General features: G+C 37.3%; 1 protein-coding gene across 1 annotated transcript in view; it reads right to left on the bottom strand.

Moving 5' to 3' along the window:
* ube2e3.S (ubiquitin conjugating enzyme E2 E3 S homeolog) overlaps positions 1-19,143 on the bottom strand; it is a 43,529-nt gene extending 24,386 nt beyond the window's left edge. The window contains 3 exon segments of the mRNA NM_001090961.1: positions 9,913-9,963; positions 17,589-17,813; positions 18,991-19,143. Coding sequence (NP_001084430.1) covers positions 9,913-9,963; positions 17,589-17,813; positions 18,991-19,115 — 401 coding nt within the window. The 5' untranslated portion in view covers positions 19,116-19,143.
* Between the last annotated feature and the right edge of the window lie 300 nt (positions 19,144-19,443).

The following is a 19,443-nucleotide window of genomic DNA, read 5'->3' as shown; positions in this document are numbered from 1 at the left end:
GATGTATAAAGGCTATGCACACACATATTTAAATGCTTCCAGACATAACAAATTAAGATTTTACAGTGAAATGGAAAACCTCTGGAATTCTTCCCAACATTGCAAATAATAAGCGTCACTGGCTCCTTTGAGAAATACTATTAAAAATGTGGCCAATTTAAGAGGTGTGAATATAAAATATTACTACAATCTCACACTCCGAGACCAAAATGTTTATCCGTTTCCTTTATTGTGCAGAATTGTCAAAATATTTTTTTGATAAGATATCATTGTCAGATGGATATTTGGGACCTGCAGAAAATTGCACACTTCAATTAGAGAGCTGGCAAACAGCCACCGGGAGAGAAACAACCTGTCTGTCACTTGCTAGACTGCATACACAGCTACCTGAGCAGCCAATTTGGAACCTGATAAAAATAAAAGCTCTGATCAAAAGAAAGAATTAAAAAAAAAAACAAAAAACGTTAACTAAACAGATGAAAGAAAGATTAAATCAATGGCTCCAGCTTCCAAATCACTTACAAATACAAAAGTGATCCTTCCGGTCCTTTTCAGGATGGGGAGTTAAATTACGCCTTATTAAACAATCTTTATTACTTTGCCTTTTTTTAGAACAGTCTCGCCTTTGTAAGCAATTATTCTTCTTCTAATTATTCTAGCTAAGCTAGTTTGTCAGTTTCTAAACCTACTACTACATACCAGTTCTAATAATTCCCTTATCTCAGAGTATGTGATACTACACATCAGGATAATGAAGGAGACAAAAAGAAACTCAAGATGACACATCAAAATAAAAGCAATAACTCCAGCAGCACTCCGATATGTGAATTAAAGGTTATTTATTCATGCCATTAGCAGAGCGACGTTTCGGGCTATTCCAGCCCTTTATCAAGCTAAATGCACTGTGTAACAATGTACTTAAATAGGTGATTAAGAGGGAGGGGTTACAGCATAGTTCCCACCTCCCAGTGTGAGACACAATTCCCAGCATTCCCAGTGAGAATATCAAAACTTCAGTGAAACAAATACAATCATAATAGATTATTTAAAAGTAGTTAAAACATTTATAGTACAACAAATGTTAAAACATATATATCATAGTACGTATTAAAGTGCTTAGTGTCCTTAAAAAATTCCAAAAAAACTTTGAGGGTCAAAGGGGAGGTCAAAGGAGATCATCTGATTCCAATAGCCCCCCACTTTTCCATAAATTGTGCAATTGTGCCACTTGTTGATTTAAAAGAGAATTAGTGAATAAAACATTAAAAATTAAAAACATTTTGATTCTGTAGCCATTTCGACATTTGGACACTTACATATTTATGCTCAACATCTGGAATGCTGGATACCTACAGTTGTCAATGCACCAGCATATCCCAGGATTGGAGCAATGAAATTCTATAAAGCAAAAATGACATATTTTATATTACTTCAATATCACTGGGTATATTGCATTGTATTACATTGAAAAAACATTTCAAGCATGATTTAAAGGCGCGGGGGGAGGCGACACAAGCGAAGAATGGGACCAACGCAGACAGCCAGAACGGAGAGCACGGACGGGACAGAGACACTAGAGGTAAATATTTCTTCCATTCAATTAAATAACGCTGAAGTGACATTGCTTAGCAAGGGGATTTCATTTTGTCCCACGAACAGGTGTGACCCCTTTCCGTTGGACGTTGAATGAGAACGTTTTTTTAGGAAAAGTGGGGGGCTATTGGAATCAGATGATCTCCTTTGACCTCCCCTTTGACCCTCAAAGTTTTTTGGAATTTTTTAAGGACACTAAGCACTTTAATACGTACTATGATATATATGTTTTAACATTTGTTGTACTATAAATGTTTTAACTACTTTTAAATAATCTATTATGATTGTATTTGTTTCACTGAAGTTTTGATATTCTCACTGGGAATGCTGGGAATTGTGTCTCACACTGGGAGGTGGGAACTATGCTGTAACCCCTCCCTCTTAATCACCTATTTAAGTACATTGTTACACAGTGCATTTAGCTTGATAAAGGGCTGGAATAGCCCGAAACGTCGCTCTGCTAATGGCATGAATAAATAACCTTTAATTCACATATCGGAGTGCTGCTGGAGTTATTGCTTTTCATTTGAATTTTTCCTCGGGCAGAGAGGAACACAGCTGTGCACCCGACGCTGCAAAAGGTGATTCTGTGTGAGTGTGGCACCTTACTGATTTGATCAAGATGACACATCAATTACCATATAGATAAACGTGGGTTTTGTCTGTAAAGACGTTGTAATACCTTTGGTGGTTCATCAATTAAATTAAATGAATTTTCTGTATGCATAGGCAAGTTTAAACAAGCCACAAATTAGATCACTATGCACTGTTGTTAAAAGTTCACCATTGAATATGTTCTAAAATGACCTATTTTTAGCAACTTTTTACTGGTCTTCATTTTTAAAACTTAAATTTTTTTTCCTAAAGGATTAAAATATTATGGAATAGATATGGTTAAAGCCATTTGGGGGGGGGGATTTGGTAAGAAAAACAAAAAGAAAGCAAATGGATATTTGAAATGAGACCTCACCAAGGTCTTAACATTGATTTTTTAGGGGAATAAGTTATTTGGTTTTAACAATTTTTTTAAATAATATCTGATTTTATTATGTATTATGGGTAATGTAGTTTTGATATATTTTATATGAAAATTCATTTAGCCTTTTATTAGGTGAGTAAGTTATTTGCTGTGCTCTTATAATGGTATATATACATATATGTATATGTATATATATATATATATATATATATATATATATATATATATATATATATATATATATATATATGTGTGTATATGTGTGTATGTGTATATGTGTATATGTGTATATGTGTATATGTGTATATGTGTATATGTGTATATGTGTATATGTGTATATGTGTATATGTGTGTATATATATATATATATATATATATATATATATATATATATATATATATATATATATATATATATATATATATATATTAATAAATATATGCAAGACTTAAGTAGCACTGTATTATACGACAACTGAAGTAGTTGTTGAACCATCATTATGTGCATGGACTATGAAGTGTGATGGTACAAATCACTTAAATGTATTATCATAAGTCAGTAAACCAATCTACTACGCTATTTTTTTTCCTTTACTAGCTTATCATGGCAAGGAACATATCTGTTCGATCAAACATTCTATGTAAAGTGTTCCTTTTTACTTGCCTAGGTACTGAGATGCCAGCAATTTTTTTCCCAAAGACTAAAGCCACAACTGTCAACATCAGCCAGTGACTCCACACATGCATTCAACAAGTCCCAAGTTGTACAAAGTATTATCCTCTGTTGTACATTTCCAGTAAAGTTTTATTGGACAGCAAAGGGTCCACACATGCGCCAAAAAACTACTTAGCCTGACCGAAAATTATCCGTTTTGTATTATCCAACAAGAGTAGTCAATGAAGACTTATAAATTGCATAAGCCTCTCAATCTATGAAAAGAATTTCGATGTGTGTGTTTTTCTTATAAAATCTTCTAAATCCTTTGGTAAGGTCAATCAAATGTTTACAGTACATTAAGAACCAATAATGTAAATTTATCTTCACATACCATGTATTTCTATTCTGCACATGTTAAGAAAAAAATCCTTTACTGGTTTAATGAGCAAAATGAAGTGCCAGCAATTGAATCATAAAGGCAATGTTGTAGCAAGTTCAAAACTCCAAGGTTGCTGAAGGTCAGAAGGAAGCATTTCCAAGCACTGAACTTGGCAGGAAAAGTTTAAAGCAATAATAGCAGCAATAATAAAAAGTAATAATCTGTTATTAATGGCATACGATTAAGTGAATAAAATGCCACAAATCATGTAAATCCACTTAAAAGCAATTGGTCAATCCTGACAAAACATAGTTCCAAACCTGAATAGGTCTCTTCAGGATATTTTTGCCAACCAAGGTATAGGTTTTAAATTCATGACTGCTACTGCATAACTCAGCAGCTACTTCGGCTGTATGGCCCTGATTTTAGGATGCAAAACAATGGGATGAAAAAATGTAGTACTTTAGGAAGTATCAAAATGTCAGAAAAGCTTTTCTGCATATTCAGATTATTAAAGGGCATGTAAAGGCAAAAAAATAAAATCCCATTTTTACTTTCTTTAATGAAAAAGAAACCTATCTCCAATATACATTAATTAAAAATGTGTACCGTTTTTATAAGAAACCTGACTGTATGCAGTGAAATTCTCCCTTCATTTACTGCTGTGGATAGGAATTGTCAGATGGTCCCTAACTGCTGAGCAGGGAAACAATCATACTTATGAACAGCAGGGGGAGCCCCCGCCTTACTTCCCAGCCATGCAGAACTCAAGCAGCTTTGTTTATGACGATCCCTAAACAGCCCAGACCACCCGGAGCATGTGCACAGTCTTAGTCTTGCAAATATGTTTAACAAAGATACAAGATGATGACGCGCTGTTGACAACTTTGAAAGTATAAATTATTTGTTTGATTAGGCTTGTGGTGCAGTAAGTTCATGTTTATATTTAGTATACAAAATACAGCATTTATAGCCTTATTCTATTTTAGACTTTACATGCCCTTTAACCTACTTTTGGAAAGGTGTGCAAAGCCATCTGGCAATCCTTTTTTCATTTAACTCAGCAGCTACTTTGGCTGCATGGCCCTGATTTTAGGATGCAAAAAAATGGGATGAAAAAATGTAGTACTTTAGGAAGTATCAAAATGTCAGCAAAGCTTTTCTGCATATTCAGATTGTTAACCTACTTTTGGAAAGGTGTGCAAAGCCATCTGGCAATCCTTACATCTCCTGTATTGAATAAGCCGCAAACCACATACGCGTTTAGATGCATTTTTCCGTTTAACCCAGGGGAACAAGGCTTGAGAATGTACTGACCTCGACTAATGGCTGAAATAATCTAGCATGTAGCATCCACACTTGCAAATATTACAATCATTTAACGAACAGTTTCCTCCAAGACCATATATTTTCATAATCTTGCCTCTAAACTAATAGTCCTGAACATTTGGGGGGCCCAAGGTTAAAGAGGTTGTTCACCTTCAAACAATTAGTTATTTTCAGATAGATAACAAGAAAGAACGACTTTTTCCAATGACTTTCTATTTTCTATGTGTGACCCTTTTTCTAATATTGAAGGGTAAAGTGAAATTTTTCAGCTTCTCTGGGTTTTATTACAGGCAGCTGTTAGAATGGATACAATAGCTGCTAATACTCCAGAGATGCTGCTGAGAAATGTATCAACTCAGTGTTTCAAAATTGTAACAGTTTAGAGTCTGTACCTGAATTACGGAGCTGCTAGACTCAAACACCAGAGACAGGAACAATCAACTTTAAACTTAGATTTTGGAAAAACAGTAAAAAATAATGGAAAGTAATTGAAAAAAACTCTTTATTTCTGGAGAACAACAACAGAATTGAAAAAAAAAAAAAAAGTGTTTAGAAGGTGAACAACCCCTTTAAGACACAAGCTTCTAGCTTATCAAATAGAGTACATTAAGCATTAAACAAATTATCATGGTCAAGTAATCATGTTGGAATCCATTATAAAAGAGCATTCCCAAAGCAGCACTGCATTAAAGGACTTCGTATTTTCTAAAGGGAACACAAACAGTGTTAACGATCAATCTGTGTCTAAAAACACCAACATAGATATTTGTAGAGTAAAGTAGAAGAATAATTACTAAACTACTGGATCACAGATTTTGCTCTATTCCAATACTTGGCAGGTTTAAAACCTTTGTTATGGAAAACGTGAAAAAGAAAAAAAAAGGGAAACTTGTTTAAATAGACATGGAGGAAGATACTTATATTGTGATTTATCTGTGATTTAATAGAACATTTTCCTTCAATAGGAGTAATAAGTATATAAAAACCGGTACACCTCATGCATTGTTTTGAAATGGAAAACAAAATATATGCAAATCGCAGCCAGTTGATCAAAAAAAAAAAAAAAATCACAAATTAAAAAATAGCACATTAAATAGAATTTGTGCTGCCAATGCATTCTGTATATTGTTTTAATTCAAAGAAATACAGGTTTTCCTATTTTTGCTATTATATAACACAAATTGAAAGCTGGGTTATTTTCACTGACCTTACACCACCCCCCCCCCATTTATAAAGAGGGCAATTTGTTCAGAGAAATAAAACCCAGATTTTTTTGTGATAGAAACAATGGACAACAAGTATGTTTAGCAGTAGCCCAATTGAACTACCGTAAATAATAATGAGGGGATATGCTAGGGGGGCCTCAGCAAACCCTGTGTTTGCCCTATAAGAGAATATACAGTATAAGGCTTTCTGTTCTATGGTGTTTGCTAGTTTCTAGTCATCACATCAAATCATTTTCCCACCTTACTTGCACAGAGTAGTTGAAAATGTCACGACTATATAAATTCACCATAATAAAGGCTTTTATAAGTGACATTCCGCCTGTTCCTGCTGCCATTAAGGGAATAAAAAGTGCCAAACAAGTCAATTTCACCATGTCAAATTGCTAGTCAAAAATAAGTATTTTTTGAAGCTTGCTTTATCGCTTTTTATGGTTCTAAAACAGCAGGTTGCTGAATAGTACTGTTACAAGATCAATAAACATACACAGAAAGCTGGAATAATTTCAATGCAGTGAGAAATAAAGACATTATGATATAGATTACATTTACGTCAATAGCTTTTTAGAAGTGACTTGACCCCACTCTTAATGAAAGCTTACTCTCACTTAGGATGTCTATACATTGACGACAGAATTCAATAGCAATGAAAAGGTGTTGTACACATTACCTATTCTTCCCCCATCCATCTCCCACTTTGCAGCAGCTCTGATACAGTCAGATAGAGAGAGATCTCTTAGAAAGCTGCCACGATTTCATATGAAGAGAAAATCTGATAAATGTGGCAATAAATATCTGCTAAATATCCTATCTGAAAACCCATGATAAACACTTCCACTAGCCCAGGATTAAGTGTCTTAGGGACACGAAACGTGTATGCATAAGGCTAGAGATGACTGTTTAAATAAAGATTTGTTTCTACTTTTTAAACCAACGTTTTTTAGTCTGATCTATATGTGGCTTCTTAGAATGCCCTAAACCTTTCTTACATTGTAAATGTACCAACAACAATTATTGCATCAACTGAAAAAAAGAAAATAACGAGTTAATCCAAGGCACTTTTAGAGGAAGTTGTGTCTCACTCTATTTCATTACATACACTCCTATCATAATATCACACTAGTAAGCGATCTTTATTTAGGCATACGTGTGGCATTAATCAGCACCTGATGGGTGGGGAAGGCAAACATCAGAAGCTGGCCATGTAAAATCACGTTATTACGTGCATATGCACAATAATACTGAAGCACACCTACATCTAAGTGCAAGTGAAATCTGAAGCCCGAGTCGATCTGACACTGGCAGTCAGAAATCCTCCCTCTCATGGGTCCTTAAAGGAGAACTAAGCCCTAAAAATTAATATCGTTACAAAATGACATTTTATATACTGAACGTATTGCACCAGCCAAGAGTTTCAGCTTGTCAATAGCAGCAATGATCCAGGACTTCAAACTTGTCACAGGGGGTCACCCTCTTGGACACTCACATGCTCCATGGGTTCTGAGCAGCTGTTGAGAAGCTAAGCTTAGGGGTCGTCACAAATTATCAAGCAGAATATGAGGTTGGCCTGCAATATAAACTGTTACTACAAGGCCGATTAGTAAATTCTGAAGCTAGCTGTACTGGTTTCTGTGCTGCCATGTAGTAATTATCTGTATTAAGTACTAATCAACTTTATATTGTGACATTTATATATTCTATGTTAACTGTATATTTTGGGTCGTACCTAAGCTCGGTAAAAGACAGCAGCACAGAGCACTGCTAAAGGGCTGTGGTTGACTTGGGCTGGTACAGAAGCCTGAAACATAATGTACAATATTTCTAGGCTACTACTTTCGCTAAGCTTTAGTTCTCCTTTAATCAGCCCTAAATAAAATGTATTGATACTCCCTCCACCTAACAATGATGCCTTTTCTCTGACCTTATGTGTATTACATCAGTTTAAGAACACCAAAATCTCTTCTCATTTATCATGGTTCAATTCAGGATTGATGAGAGATGGCGACTAACATTTGTAAAGCTGCATGCTACAGTGCTGATACCCGATACTTACCACAATTCTATCAGATGGCTGAAGCTGCCTGTTTTGTGTGTGTATGTGAAACAGGATCATGAGCTATCAGTGCAGCCTGGATTTTTAAAAATGAGATCAGATTTCATTAACTCATTATGTAATAACGACTGTAAGAATTTGCTCAAGAGTTTAATAGCAGCTTTGAAATCAGTACATGAGAAGGGTTTGATTTCTTGTATCTACAGAATATAATAATTTATTACTACTCCTTGCAATAACAATGATATCTTATTGAATGAGCAAGCCTTATCATATGTAAGTTTAATTAGCATTTATACAACCACTGATAAAATTCAGCAAATCCTGTAAGTTCCCTCTGTAAGGTGGTAGTAGATGTTAAGATTTTTAAAAGATCTTTTCGTTATCACAGGACCTGAAAAAATTGTTTAAATGTAGGATTTGTCCGTCAACAAAAAAGACAATTTCAATTATAGGAGGCTAGGAAGCTGCCCACTTGGCCCTGCAAACAATTTTACAATGGAAATATTTCATTGTGACCGATGAAAATTCTTACTGATGTCGGACGAAAAGCATTTGAGTCCTGATCGTTTGGTGCCCACTAACTTTATGATAATGACGGATTTGTCGCATTGCACGAAAATTAGTTGAAAAATCTTAACGTCTATGGCCACCTATACACATTTTTAATTGCCAATACTTGGCAGCAAACAAAGTAGCACTAAACATTGGAAGTCACACATAGGAAATAGGCTAAAAATGACACACACCTACAAACATTTTACATCCTAAATTACACACACCTGCATAATGAGCTGATGAGTATAACCACCAGATTAACCCATATTAAACACCGATAAAGCTATTTGGTAAGAGAGAATAGAAGCCCATGATACATACAGGTAAATAGCAAAAGGAAAATGTATCAATATGTTGTCATACTTTATGTCATGTTCTTGACAATAAACAGAAAATCAATCGCTTGTCTACATTCGAAGGACAACTAATGAAGTTCCTTTCCGAGATGCACCGTACAAAACACTATGTAACATTTATCAGCAAATGATCACAATCTCTGATCCAATAAATAGCCTTTTCTACACCAAGTAAAGAGGAAATCTTCACACTAGCCAAGCTAATCGGCCAACTTTTAAGCACCTTGAAATATAAAACACTGAAGAAAGAAAATTAAGAAATGAGCAATAAACATATTCCACAGTCTGTGAAATCAAAGCATTAACGAAAGCTCAATGACATTGCCAGAATGGGTATAAAAGGCGGGTTATATTGTGCATAGTATCTAGAATCTACAATGACTCTGCCCTTATAGCAATAACAACTTCCTAGCTATAAGCACTACTGGATGCTTTAGACGAAATCTAAAACATAGAAATATCCTACAAAAGTAGAAGAGTTAATCAAAGCAGTGGCAGCATAAACAGAGCAGAAAACTACATTCAAACAATATGCTGCTTGGTGCCTCTCAAAAAAGGCACCGAAAGGCATAAATATATCCCAAATGGAAACTGGATACTTGGTTAATGAAAAGATGAAAAATACAGTCTTGCAAAAAGTGTAAAAATTTTGTATCAGCTTTAAAACTTTAAAGCAAAGTTATTTCTAAACAAATACCCAATGCTCAATATTTTATCAAATCAACTTCCATTTAACAAAAAAAAAAAGAAAAAGCTGATTTAAAGGAGTAAAACTGAAACGTACCTGCAGTTTGGAGGAGGATCAAGGGTTATTTCAGCCAACTCCTTCTGAATCCTGCAAGTGAAATGAGAAGAGAGCTGAAGCACTGAAACACTCCCTGGAAAACGAACGGGGAATTACACTGCCCTCTACCATAATGTTGTTAAATGCAAGATTGGCTTTGCCTTCAGTAACACTAACATGGCTGCTTCCTCTTTGTTCTCCGAGGCAGAACCCCAACCCTTTAGCAGAGGAACTTAGCAGATGGGTTTTCACAGTTACATTTCAGGTGTTTGAGCTGGAAGCAGGGGAGGCTGAAAGGCAACACGCTTAGCTTCTCAATAAAGTGAATATGATTAGGAGCTTAACCGTTTTTATAGGAAAGATTTCTTGTTTAAGCTTATATGCAAATGAGCCAGGAGGGGAGGGGGGAGCTCCAGTATTTTGACAATGGCTTACCAGTGTTAGAGTGTTCTTAGCGAGGGAGAATTAACAAGCTATAACATAAGCAGTAAAAGTTTTTTTCTGGTCTTCTGACAGTGTTGTTTTTTTTTACATTTATTTTAATAATTTACAGAGCCAAAATAACAATTTATCTAAAAGCACCACTAGAAATTAATTTTGCAGTGTTTTTATCTATTATTAAGAGGACATACAGGCTTTTTTTTTCTTGTATATTAACAACAAATTAAAAGATACATTTAAAAAAAATGTGCGTAGGAGAAGCAACACCCACAGCATGGCAATTTTTAGTTAAGTAATTTTAAGCACACATACGATTATGTATAAAACAAATATATACTTTATGGCCTTACCAAGAAAAATTTAGCAATGAAGTTACAAAAAAATAGTTAAATGGGTAAAATAAAGTACATAAGATAGACAATGTGTCAGACAGAAGCCAACAAGTAAGTCAGTGTGGTAAGGCAACCTTGAGGTTGTTTGAGCCCAAAACAATAAGCCTACATATTAGGGGCACTACACAATTAAAAAAAAAAAAAAAGATTAAAATCTGATCTATTATGCAAAAAGCAATTTTCCATATTTAAAAACTTTTTTCCTCTGAAAGTAGACAAATACCTTTTATGTACACTTAACCCCAAAATTGTTTCTCCAACTGGAGTTGAAGGCTGATAGCACTGCAGATTAGGCAAACAATTCTTGCTTGCAGAGACAGGCATGCAGTTGTTTGCCCGAGGGCAACTGCCAGCTGCACATAACTCACAAGTGTCCCAACTCTGGGATGATCATGATATTTGCATACACACAAAGATGTGCAATAGATTACTCATAGACCCGACCTTGGACACTTATGGGATATGCACAGTCCAAAATGGCTGAACTCAACACATCTCTGCAGCTAACAATGGCCTCAGACAAAAACAAGACTGGTTACACCACAGTCAGCAATGATATTGTTTCTCCTACCTAGAGAACTGTGCCTTTAATTAATCCAGCGCATATCCAATCTGACATTACGGGGCAGATTTATCAAGGGTCAAAATGAAAATTCAAATTTTCTAATTTTTTTTTTTTTGGGTCAAAACTCTCAAATTCGACTAGAAAGTGTTTTCCAATTTGGATTTGAGTTTTTAAAAGAATATGAATTAGATTTTCAAGATTTATCGAGTTTTCGGGTCGTTTTAATTAATCCGACTTTAAAAATTTTGGTCGTTTTCAAATTTATGGGAGTTTAAAAAAAAAAAAACTCACATGGATTCAAAATTCGATCCTTGATAAATGTGCCTCTAAAATAATCTTTGTTTTTTAATTTTTCAAGTGTTTTTGTATATAAGGCATGGTGAAAAATACCAGCCAACACAGCATTTCAGCGCTGCACACAAAGTTAAGTTCAAAATCAACCCAAAATCAAATCCAACTGTGGCAGTGATAACATATTTCACAATTAAACTAATCTATCCTTTAAATTAAAGAAGAGTGTGTATACCTATAACCACAGGGCAATAAAAAACGATTTAAAGAATCAGTTAAAGTGGTCTTCCAATTTTCCAACAAAATGGAAATAGAATTCTAAGCATTTTCCAAAATACATTACAGTTTATCACTGACTTTGATGTTATTTGTAAATGTAGTTGCTATTAAAGCGGCAGCTGTCTGGATGCCTCTGGTTTTGACTCGAAGCAATGTGAAAGAAACCAGCTGATTAACAGACCCAGAGGAGAACTTACTCTCGCTAAATTGTTTCAAGAGTAGAAACCAGAAAGGAATACAGCTTTTAATAGCAATAACATTTACAAATAACTTTAAAACCATTGAAAATGTTTAATGTACATTGGAAATACACATTATGCTATATATATATATATATATATATATATATATATATATATATATATATATATATATATATATATATATATATATATATATATATATATATATAGGTAGGTACAATCAGGAGCACTCACGGTTGTAGTGAAAAAGGTATATCTTTTATTGGAGCATTACAAACTACCCCACATCAACGCGTTTCGGTTCTCTCAGAACCGTCGTCAGGATGCCTGACGACGGTTCTGAGAGAACCGAAACGCGTTGATGTGGGGTAGTTTGTAATGCTCCAATAAAAGATATACCTTTTTCACTACAACCGTGAGTGCTCCTGATTGTACCTATCTATTTTCCTCTGAGGAGCACCCGGGACTTGATCTATTGAGGGTGAGTGCCGGTGAAGCATTTGTTTATATATATATATATATATATATATTTATTCATTGTGAACCAGCTAAAATGTGAACTTTACGATTTTCCAAATTTAGGAAAAAGGTTAAAAGCAAAATTTAGTTCCTAAACCTTTAAAACTTGCAGGAAAGCGTAACGTCCAAATTTAAGGCTCATCTGTATTTTCAGTTATAGTGTGCTTCTTAACATATAAAGGGATAATGTAATGGGAAAACCTGTTTTTTTCAAAACGCATTAGTTAATAGTGCTGCTCCGGCAGACTTCTGCACTGAAATCTATCTTTCAAAAGAGCAAACAGTTTTATTTATATTCAATTTTGAAATCTGACATGGGGCTAGACATATTGTCAGTTTCCCAGCTGCCCCCAGTCATGTGACTTGTGCCTGCACTTTAGGATGGAAATACTTTCTGACATTATCCCTTTAAAGGAATTGTTCAGTGTAAAAATAAAAACTGGGTAAATAGATAGGCTGTGCAAAATAAAAAATGTTTCTAATATAGTTAGTTAGACACAAATGTAATGTATAAAGGCTAGAGTGATTTGATGTATAACATGTCAGTCAGAACACTACTTCCTGCTTTTCAGCTCTCTTGGTTTACACTGACTGGTTACCCTGGCTACCAGGCAGTAACCAATCAGAGACTTGAGGGAAGGCCACATGGGTCATATCTGTTGCTTTTGAATCTGAGCTGAATGCTGAGGATCAATTGCAAACTCACTGAACAGAAATGTACCATGTGGCCCCCCTTCAAGTCGCTGACTAACTCAGAGTTATAGAGCTGAAAAGCAGGAAGTTGGATTCTGGCTGTTTTATTAGACATCTGTTCACTCCAGCCTTTATACATTACATTTTTGGCTAACTAACTATATTAGAAACATTTTTTATTTTGCACAGCCTGTCTATTTACACAGTTTTTATTTTCACACTGAACTGTTCCTTTAAGGCTGAAATTAAACCAGCAATACCATAGGTTTTGGTTAAACCCGCTGCATGTTTAAGACTATGGAACACAGGGTGATTTGATGCCTATGATGACAAAAATGCTCTACTGTGACACAGTGGATAACAACAAATGTGTTGTCGGGTTTTCTAAAGTTGTTTGTGGTTTCCTAGCAAGGCAACTTCAGAAAGCCAAAGTACCTTTTATATTTTCCTACTGGAGATTTACATTATTGCCAGCGGGAAAGCATTTGTCACCCGCAGTAGAGCAGATTTAATTGCGGGAGACAAATGTCCTTGTATAGCACTGCCCTTGGTGTTGCACATTGCTATCAACACTCATGCTATTTTTCTGTTGATGCCAGTTTTTGTGCTTGTGGTGGTTTATTCCCCCACAGTGTATAGTATAGGAGTGTATAATTATTTTGTGAAGGCTGGCATTATTATATTTTGTATAGATATGGTTATATGAATCCCTGCCCCAGTGATGTTTACAATATAAGGTGCTGATCACATTAACACACATCCAAAATGATCAATTTAACCAGGAGCTAATTAGCCTGCCTGTTTATTTTTAAAGTGAAAACCAGAGGAAACCCACATGGACAGGGTGAGAACTCCTTGTAGATAGCGCCCAAGCCAGTATCAAATTTAAGGCCCCAGCACCGCTACCCACATAAATCTAAAATACACTATCCTGCCAAAGGGGGAATTTCACCATTATAAAAATGATTAATTATAAATAGACCATTACATACATATGACTGTATGAATGCTGGACCACTGACTTGTATCATCTCAACAGGAGAAATTAAAAAAAAAAAAGTTCAGACAACACCAAACTATTTTGAAAGTCAACAAAACAATCTATAATTAATTCATTTCATTAGATTATCATCTTTAAGGCCAACGTCTCAAGTCATGTTTCCTCATTGCACCTTTTATTAGGAAAAGTCGCTGAGACAAGTGAATGAATAATTACAGAATTCTTCCTGTTACAGCTAGTTTGAAATTCAATTAGTATGGAACAGATTCAATCTAATTTACCTGAAAACATTGCTGGCCACAGTTTTGGGCAACAATCACACAAATGCTGGTAGCAGCTCACAGTGACCACTTTGGGAAGTCATATACTACATTTCAAAGAGTTGCAAATCTAAAAGTGTTCCTGAGAAAAGTGAGTGTGAGACCAAGACAGGATGACTAAATATTCAGGGAGTACATAAAATGGCTACTCACCATCAAAGCATATGTACCGAGGAGTAACCAAAGTGACCTTGCACTTATCTAGACAATCCACAGCACACTGATTTTATCACACATTTGAAAATACAGGAGCAGGGTCTACCTACCGGTATTCCTGATTTCTGGAATCCATCAAGCAACATCAAATATATTAGTAGGTAACATAAAAAAAAATTCAGTTTGAAGAGATATCAAGTCAAATTTATTTATTTGATACTCAATTATACCTGGAAATGGTCAGACTATTGTCTAGAATTCTGGACAAAAAGACAATAAGGCTACTGTCACCCAAAGCTTTAGGTCAACAACTGAAAGGTTGCAATTTGCCTATCCCTAGATACAGCACGACAGTTGCCAAACTGAGTCTCATTGTCATCAGCTTGAAAACATGCAGTGGATGAGGTGTTCACAAGGCCAAAACATTCGCTCATGTGTTTTAAAAAGCACACCAAAATACCAACTACTCAAATAAATAAATAAATATGAATAAAGTCTTGACTTGCAATGGCATAATGCTGTGGACTTTATGTCACCCAGTATAACAGACTAACAAAGACTCCTTTTTGATACACAGTTTTTAAGCAGTAAAACCATAGTTTACATGTTGACTGCAATAAAAGAACTATGTTCAGTGAAAATTCAGCAAAATTAAACATAAATACTATTAAAAGCAGCAAATAACACTAAAGCAGATAGAATTTATTTTGGTAACGTGTTACAGGTCTTGATAGCGAAGAAGCGTAATCCAAAGCAACATATTACAAAGCACCATAATATGGGCGGTTTGGGGCAGTTTGGGACATTTTGTCACTTGGGTGATAAATAGCTCATGGAATCTCTCCCCATGCTGAATGGTAATTGTCTGAAATTGGGGCTGTGTTCACATGTTAGGCAAGTGCTGGTCAGAGATATTACAAACCTAGTTTACAAATGACAATCACAAGACAAGCAATTCACCCATGTTTACACAAAACCGCCATGAGGAATGATTCTGAGCTTTTTGTTGGCCACCCAACAAATTATCTGGACCACAAAACAACAATTGCCACAGTCTGCCCAAACACCAGGCAATTCAAAAGACTTTAACTTGGTTGGTCCCTGGGCATCAAAATCAGATCACACAACTTGGTCACACATATAAATACCCAAACTGGAAAATTGTTAGCCAGTAGGATAAGGGACTAGATAACAAGCATTTGGAACCTGTGGCATTTGCCTCTCCCCAGGATGGAAGAAGCATCAATAACGCAGTTTTTATTTTCTGTCCTGACAGCCCAACTGCAATTGGAATATACAAGTATATGTCAAACTTGACCAATAAGACTTCAAGAAAAGGGCCAAAGCTGCGCCCAAAACATTTTCCTGTGGGTCGGTTATAAGGCCAACCTGATGATGTTTTACAATAAAAAAAAAATGTAGAGTCCCTGGACAAGTTGATGGCAATGATAAAAGCATCTTGGAGGGCCACATCCAGCTCTGCACTATGTCAAAGAAAACATAATTTACCATTCTATTAAAGAGTGCTGCTTAATTCAGCTCCATGGATATAACCAACATGTATGTCACATATAAGTAAGTTGTAATAAAATCCTCTTACCCTGGTGGTCTAGTGGTGTGGTGGGAACGCCTGCCGCGCCATTCCTCTTCATGCGCCATGTCTGTCTCTTAGGGCGCACGTGTCCGCGTCTCGTCCCCTTTATGGACGTGGACATGCTGGCGTGATAACGCCAGCGCGCAAAAGGCACAAAATTCAAATGGTATTTAAAGGGACTTCATTCATTCTTGCATTGCCCGTTATAAGAGTTTGTTCCTGGTGCTGTTAGCATTGTGTATTTCTGTATATCTGATCTGGTTTCCTGTTTTGACCCCTGCCTGGCTATTCGACGATCCTGACTTCTGTAACCTGACCCTTGCCTGTTATCTGACTCCGATCCTGCTAAATCCCTTCTGATTGATCACCCGGTTTGAACCTTGCCTGTCTGACTAGGTTTGCTCTTTGCCTGCCCCGACCTGGCCTAATTTGACTACGATCCTGTCGTAGTCTTGTACTGTGACCTTCTTGCACCTCTCGTTTTACGACCTGGCGGCATCTGAATAGCTGAGGGCTCCTCCAGAGGCCAAAGGTGGCTGCTACAGGCAGAAGCACGAGCCGAGACCAGTCGGTTCTGACTTTAGGGTGCCAACCGTTACATAAGTTGTCAGGATACTGAAGAACCTCTTCAAGTCTGGGATAGCCTAGTTTCTGGTTTAAAAAGTATCACTGATAAAACTGTAGATACCATCACAACTAACTGCTGGCTCACTTGTGCTTTTATACAGCAACCATGGCTGAGAACAAATTTCCACCACCTCCGAGTACAACTCTCTAAGACAGGTAGTCATAAAGGACTCTTGTGATCTCCTCTGACTGTAACAATGCAGCAGCATTTTCTACATGGTCAAGCCTCCAGAGGGGCACAGTTTCACAAGTCACTTGGTAACCTGAAAGCCAATGCTCATTTGAAGGCTCCACTAACTTAACAGGAGAACCCAGTGTGATACCTAATGCTTCATCTGTTTAAGTAGTTTCTCTGCTGTTTGTCTACTTTTTTTCCTTTCCATTTTTGTGCCCTCCCTAGAGGATTATTAGAAAGCTCATGCCAAACAAAACATGGAAAGTGGTGTAAGGGCAGAATGTTAGTAAAAAGAAAATGGCTTTAATTTCCATCCAAGTGTGTTCCAAGACACAGATTAAAAAAAATACAAAAATTCATGTCAACACTCCCTGTGGGAAGCTGAGCTGCGTTTAATATCCTGTATCAAATGGTTTATTACCTTTTAGCGCTAGTGGACAGCTTAGCAGTGGTTTTGCTGGAGAGTTTGGTATTTTTCTTTTGTTGGACTGCTGAGGGTTTTCTTTCTTCTTGTTCTTCGGGTTCTGGTGCTGGTGGGTCTCGCTGATCAGCATCTGAACTTCCACTACTGGTACTAGGACTTTCATCATCTGACCGCTGTCTATCACTAGACATCTTGATGGACTTTGGATCTTCTTGATGCAATCTGGGAAGACAACCAGAAGAATGAGCAGGTTTAACTGCTTAGCTCTGATACATCTGTTGCACACAATACAATGTAACATATGGAGATGCCACTGAAGATATTCCTGGTCCCCACTCTGCATTATTTTTATTTATCAATCCATTGACACTTAAAGCCAAATCTCTATAGAGAGGCAGGAAACCAACTCAGAGCGTATACAACTTCCAGCCCATTGCTCACATCAATGACTAATAATATAAAGAGACCCTAAATACATTCTCTGAGTGCAGCAAAGACATATTTAAAGGCCTACAGAACTCCAATCCGGTGTGACATTTATCAAAAGAATGGCTGTCGAGTGGAACCCGTGACACAAACTGGACACTAAAGGTTACAAAGTTAATATTTTCACTGGGGTTTATCACTCTCTAATGTTTTGCATTGGGAGTCAGAAACGCAATGCCCTACTTACCACCCATTGGTATATATGTGATTAAAAAAGGAGTGAAGCAGAGTTTTAATATTTACGCCAGAAAAGTCCATTCTGAAGACTCCAGCTTAAAGAGACAGTCCCAGGCAACCTCTGTTTATCTGTAACCTATATGTGCATAGGTATGGACATTCCGCATTTGATTTACTCTTCATGTTAAATCAATACTGCAGGGCAGACAGTGGGGGTATCTAGAACCCAAAGCTAAGCTACAGATTTCCTGTAAGTCTCACTATGAGAAGTCCAGCCCACAGCCATCTAAGGTTTTGCTAAACTACAACTCCCAGATGGTTCCCTGCCAGCAGTGCAGATAGATGTAGTAGAACAGCCTCCATAAAGTGGCAGGTTGAACAGCCCTGGTATTGTAGAGAAGGGATCTTTAAAGCCAAGGAGGGTCGCACTATAGGGATGAGGAGGGATAGAGGAAGTAGCCTTTGTGGCTGCCCACTGGGACTGACACAGGAGCTCCAGAACTTGAACTCCCAGCGTCCCCTAGCAGCTCTGCAAGTACAAGGATGCTGGGAGTTGTAGTCCCGCAGCATCCGGGGCGCAAGGGGTTACCTACAGACCCGCACTTGAATATCAGCACGGTGTATAGTGAGAGCTAGCTCCCTCCTCCTCCTCCTACTCGTTGCCTTCTCCGAGGCTGAAAACAAGAACAAAGCTCGCTGTCTCTCCCCCCGCCTCCATTGCAGCTTCCCCATTTACCTCTCGGGCGCGCCGGTCCCTGCTCTCCTCACTCCACCGCCGCTCTGTGTGGTGCTGTCCGGGAGGGGGGATCCTGGGAACGCAGAGCCGGGGAAACAAGCAGGCTCCGGCCGGCTGCCGAACATTGAGAGTCGGAAGAAAAGAGGAGGAGGTGGAGGGGGGTGAGGAAGGCTGCCTGCAGTGCTTTTCCGTAGGCTGATGGTGGCGCTGCTGAGCGAGGTGCGCGAGCGGGTGGATTGGGGGAAAAAAAAATAATAATAACCGCGAGCTTTCGGGCTCGTGCCCAAAGTGGACGCCGCGGGGTTTTCCAGTTCTCCAAACCCCGCCCCTCTACACAGCGCCCCAGGCTCCTCCCCTTTACCCAGCGCAAAATGGCGAAGTCAGCAATTTCCTGCGCGCTACGTGTGCGTGCGCCCGTGTCAGCTGCTTGTTGCTGCGTTTCCCACAGTGCAC

Source organism: Xenopus laevis, chromosome 9_10S, assembly GCF_017654675.1.
Source record: "Xenopus laevis strain J_2021 chromosome 9_10S, Xenopus_laevis_v10.1, whole genome shotgun sequence".
NCBI classification, from domain to species: domain Eukaryota; kingdom Metazoa; phylum Chordata; class Amphibia; order Anura; family Pipidae; genus Xenopus; species Xenopus laevis.
Note: the sequence above shows the minus strand (reverse complement) of the source record. Positions and strands in the feature narration are given on the sequence as shown.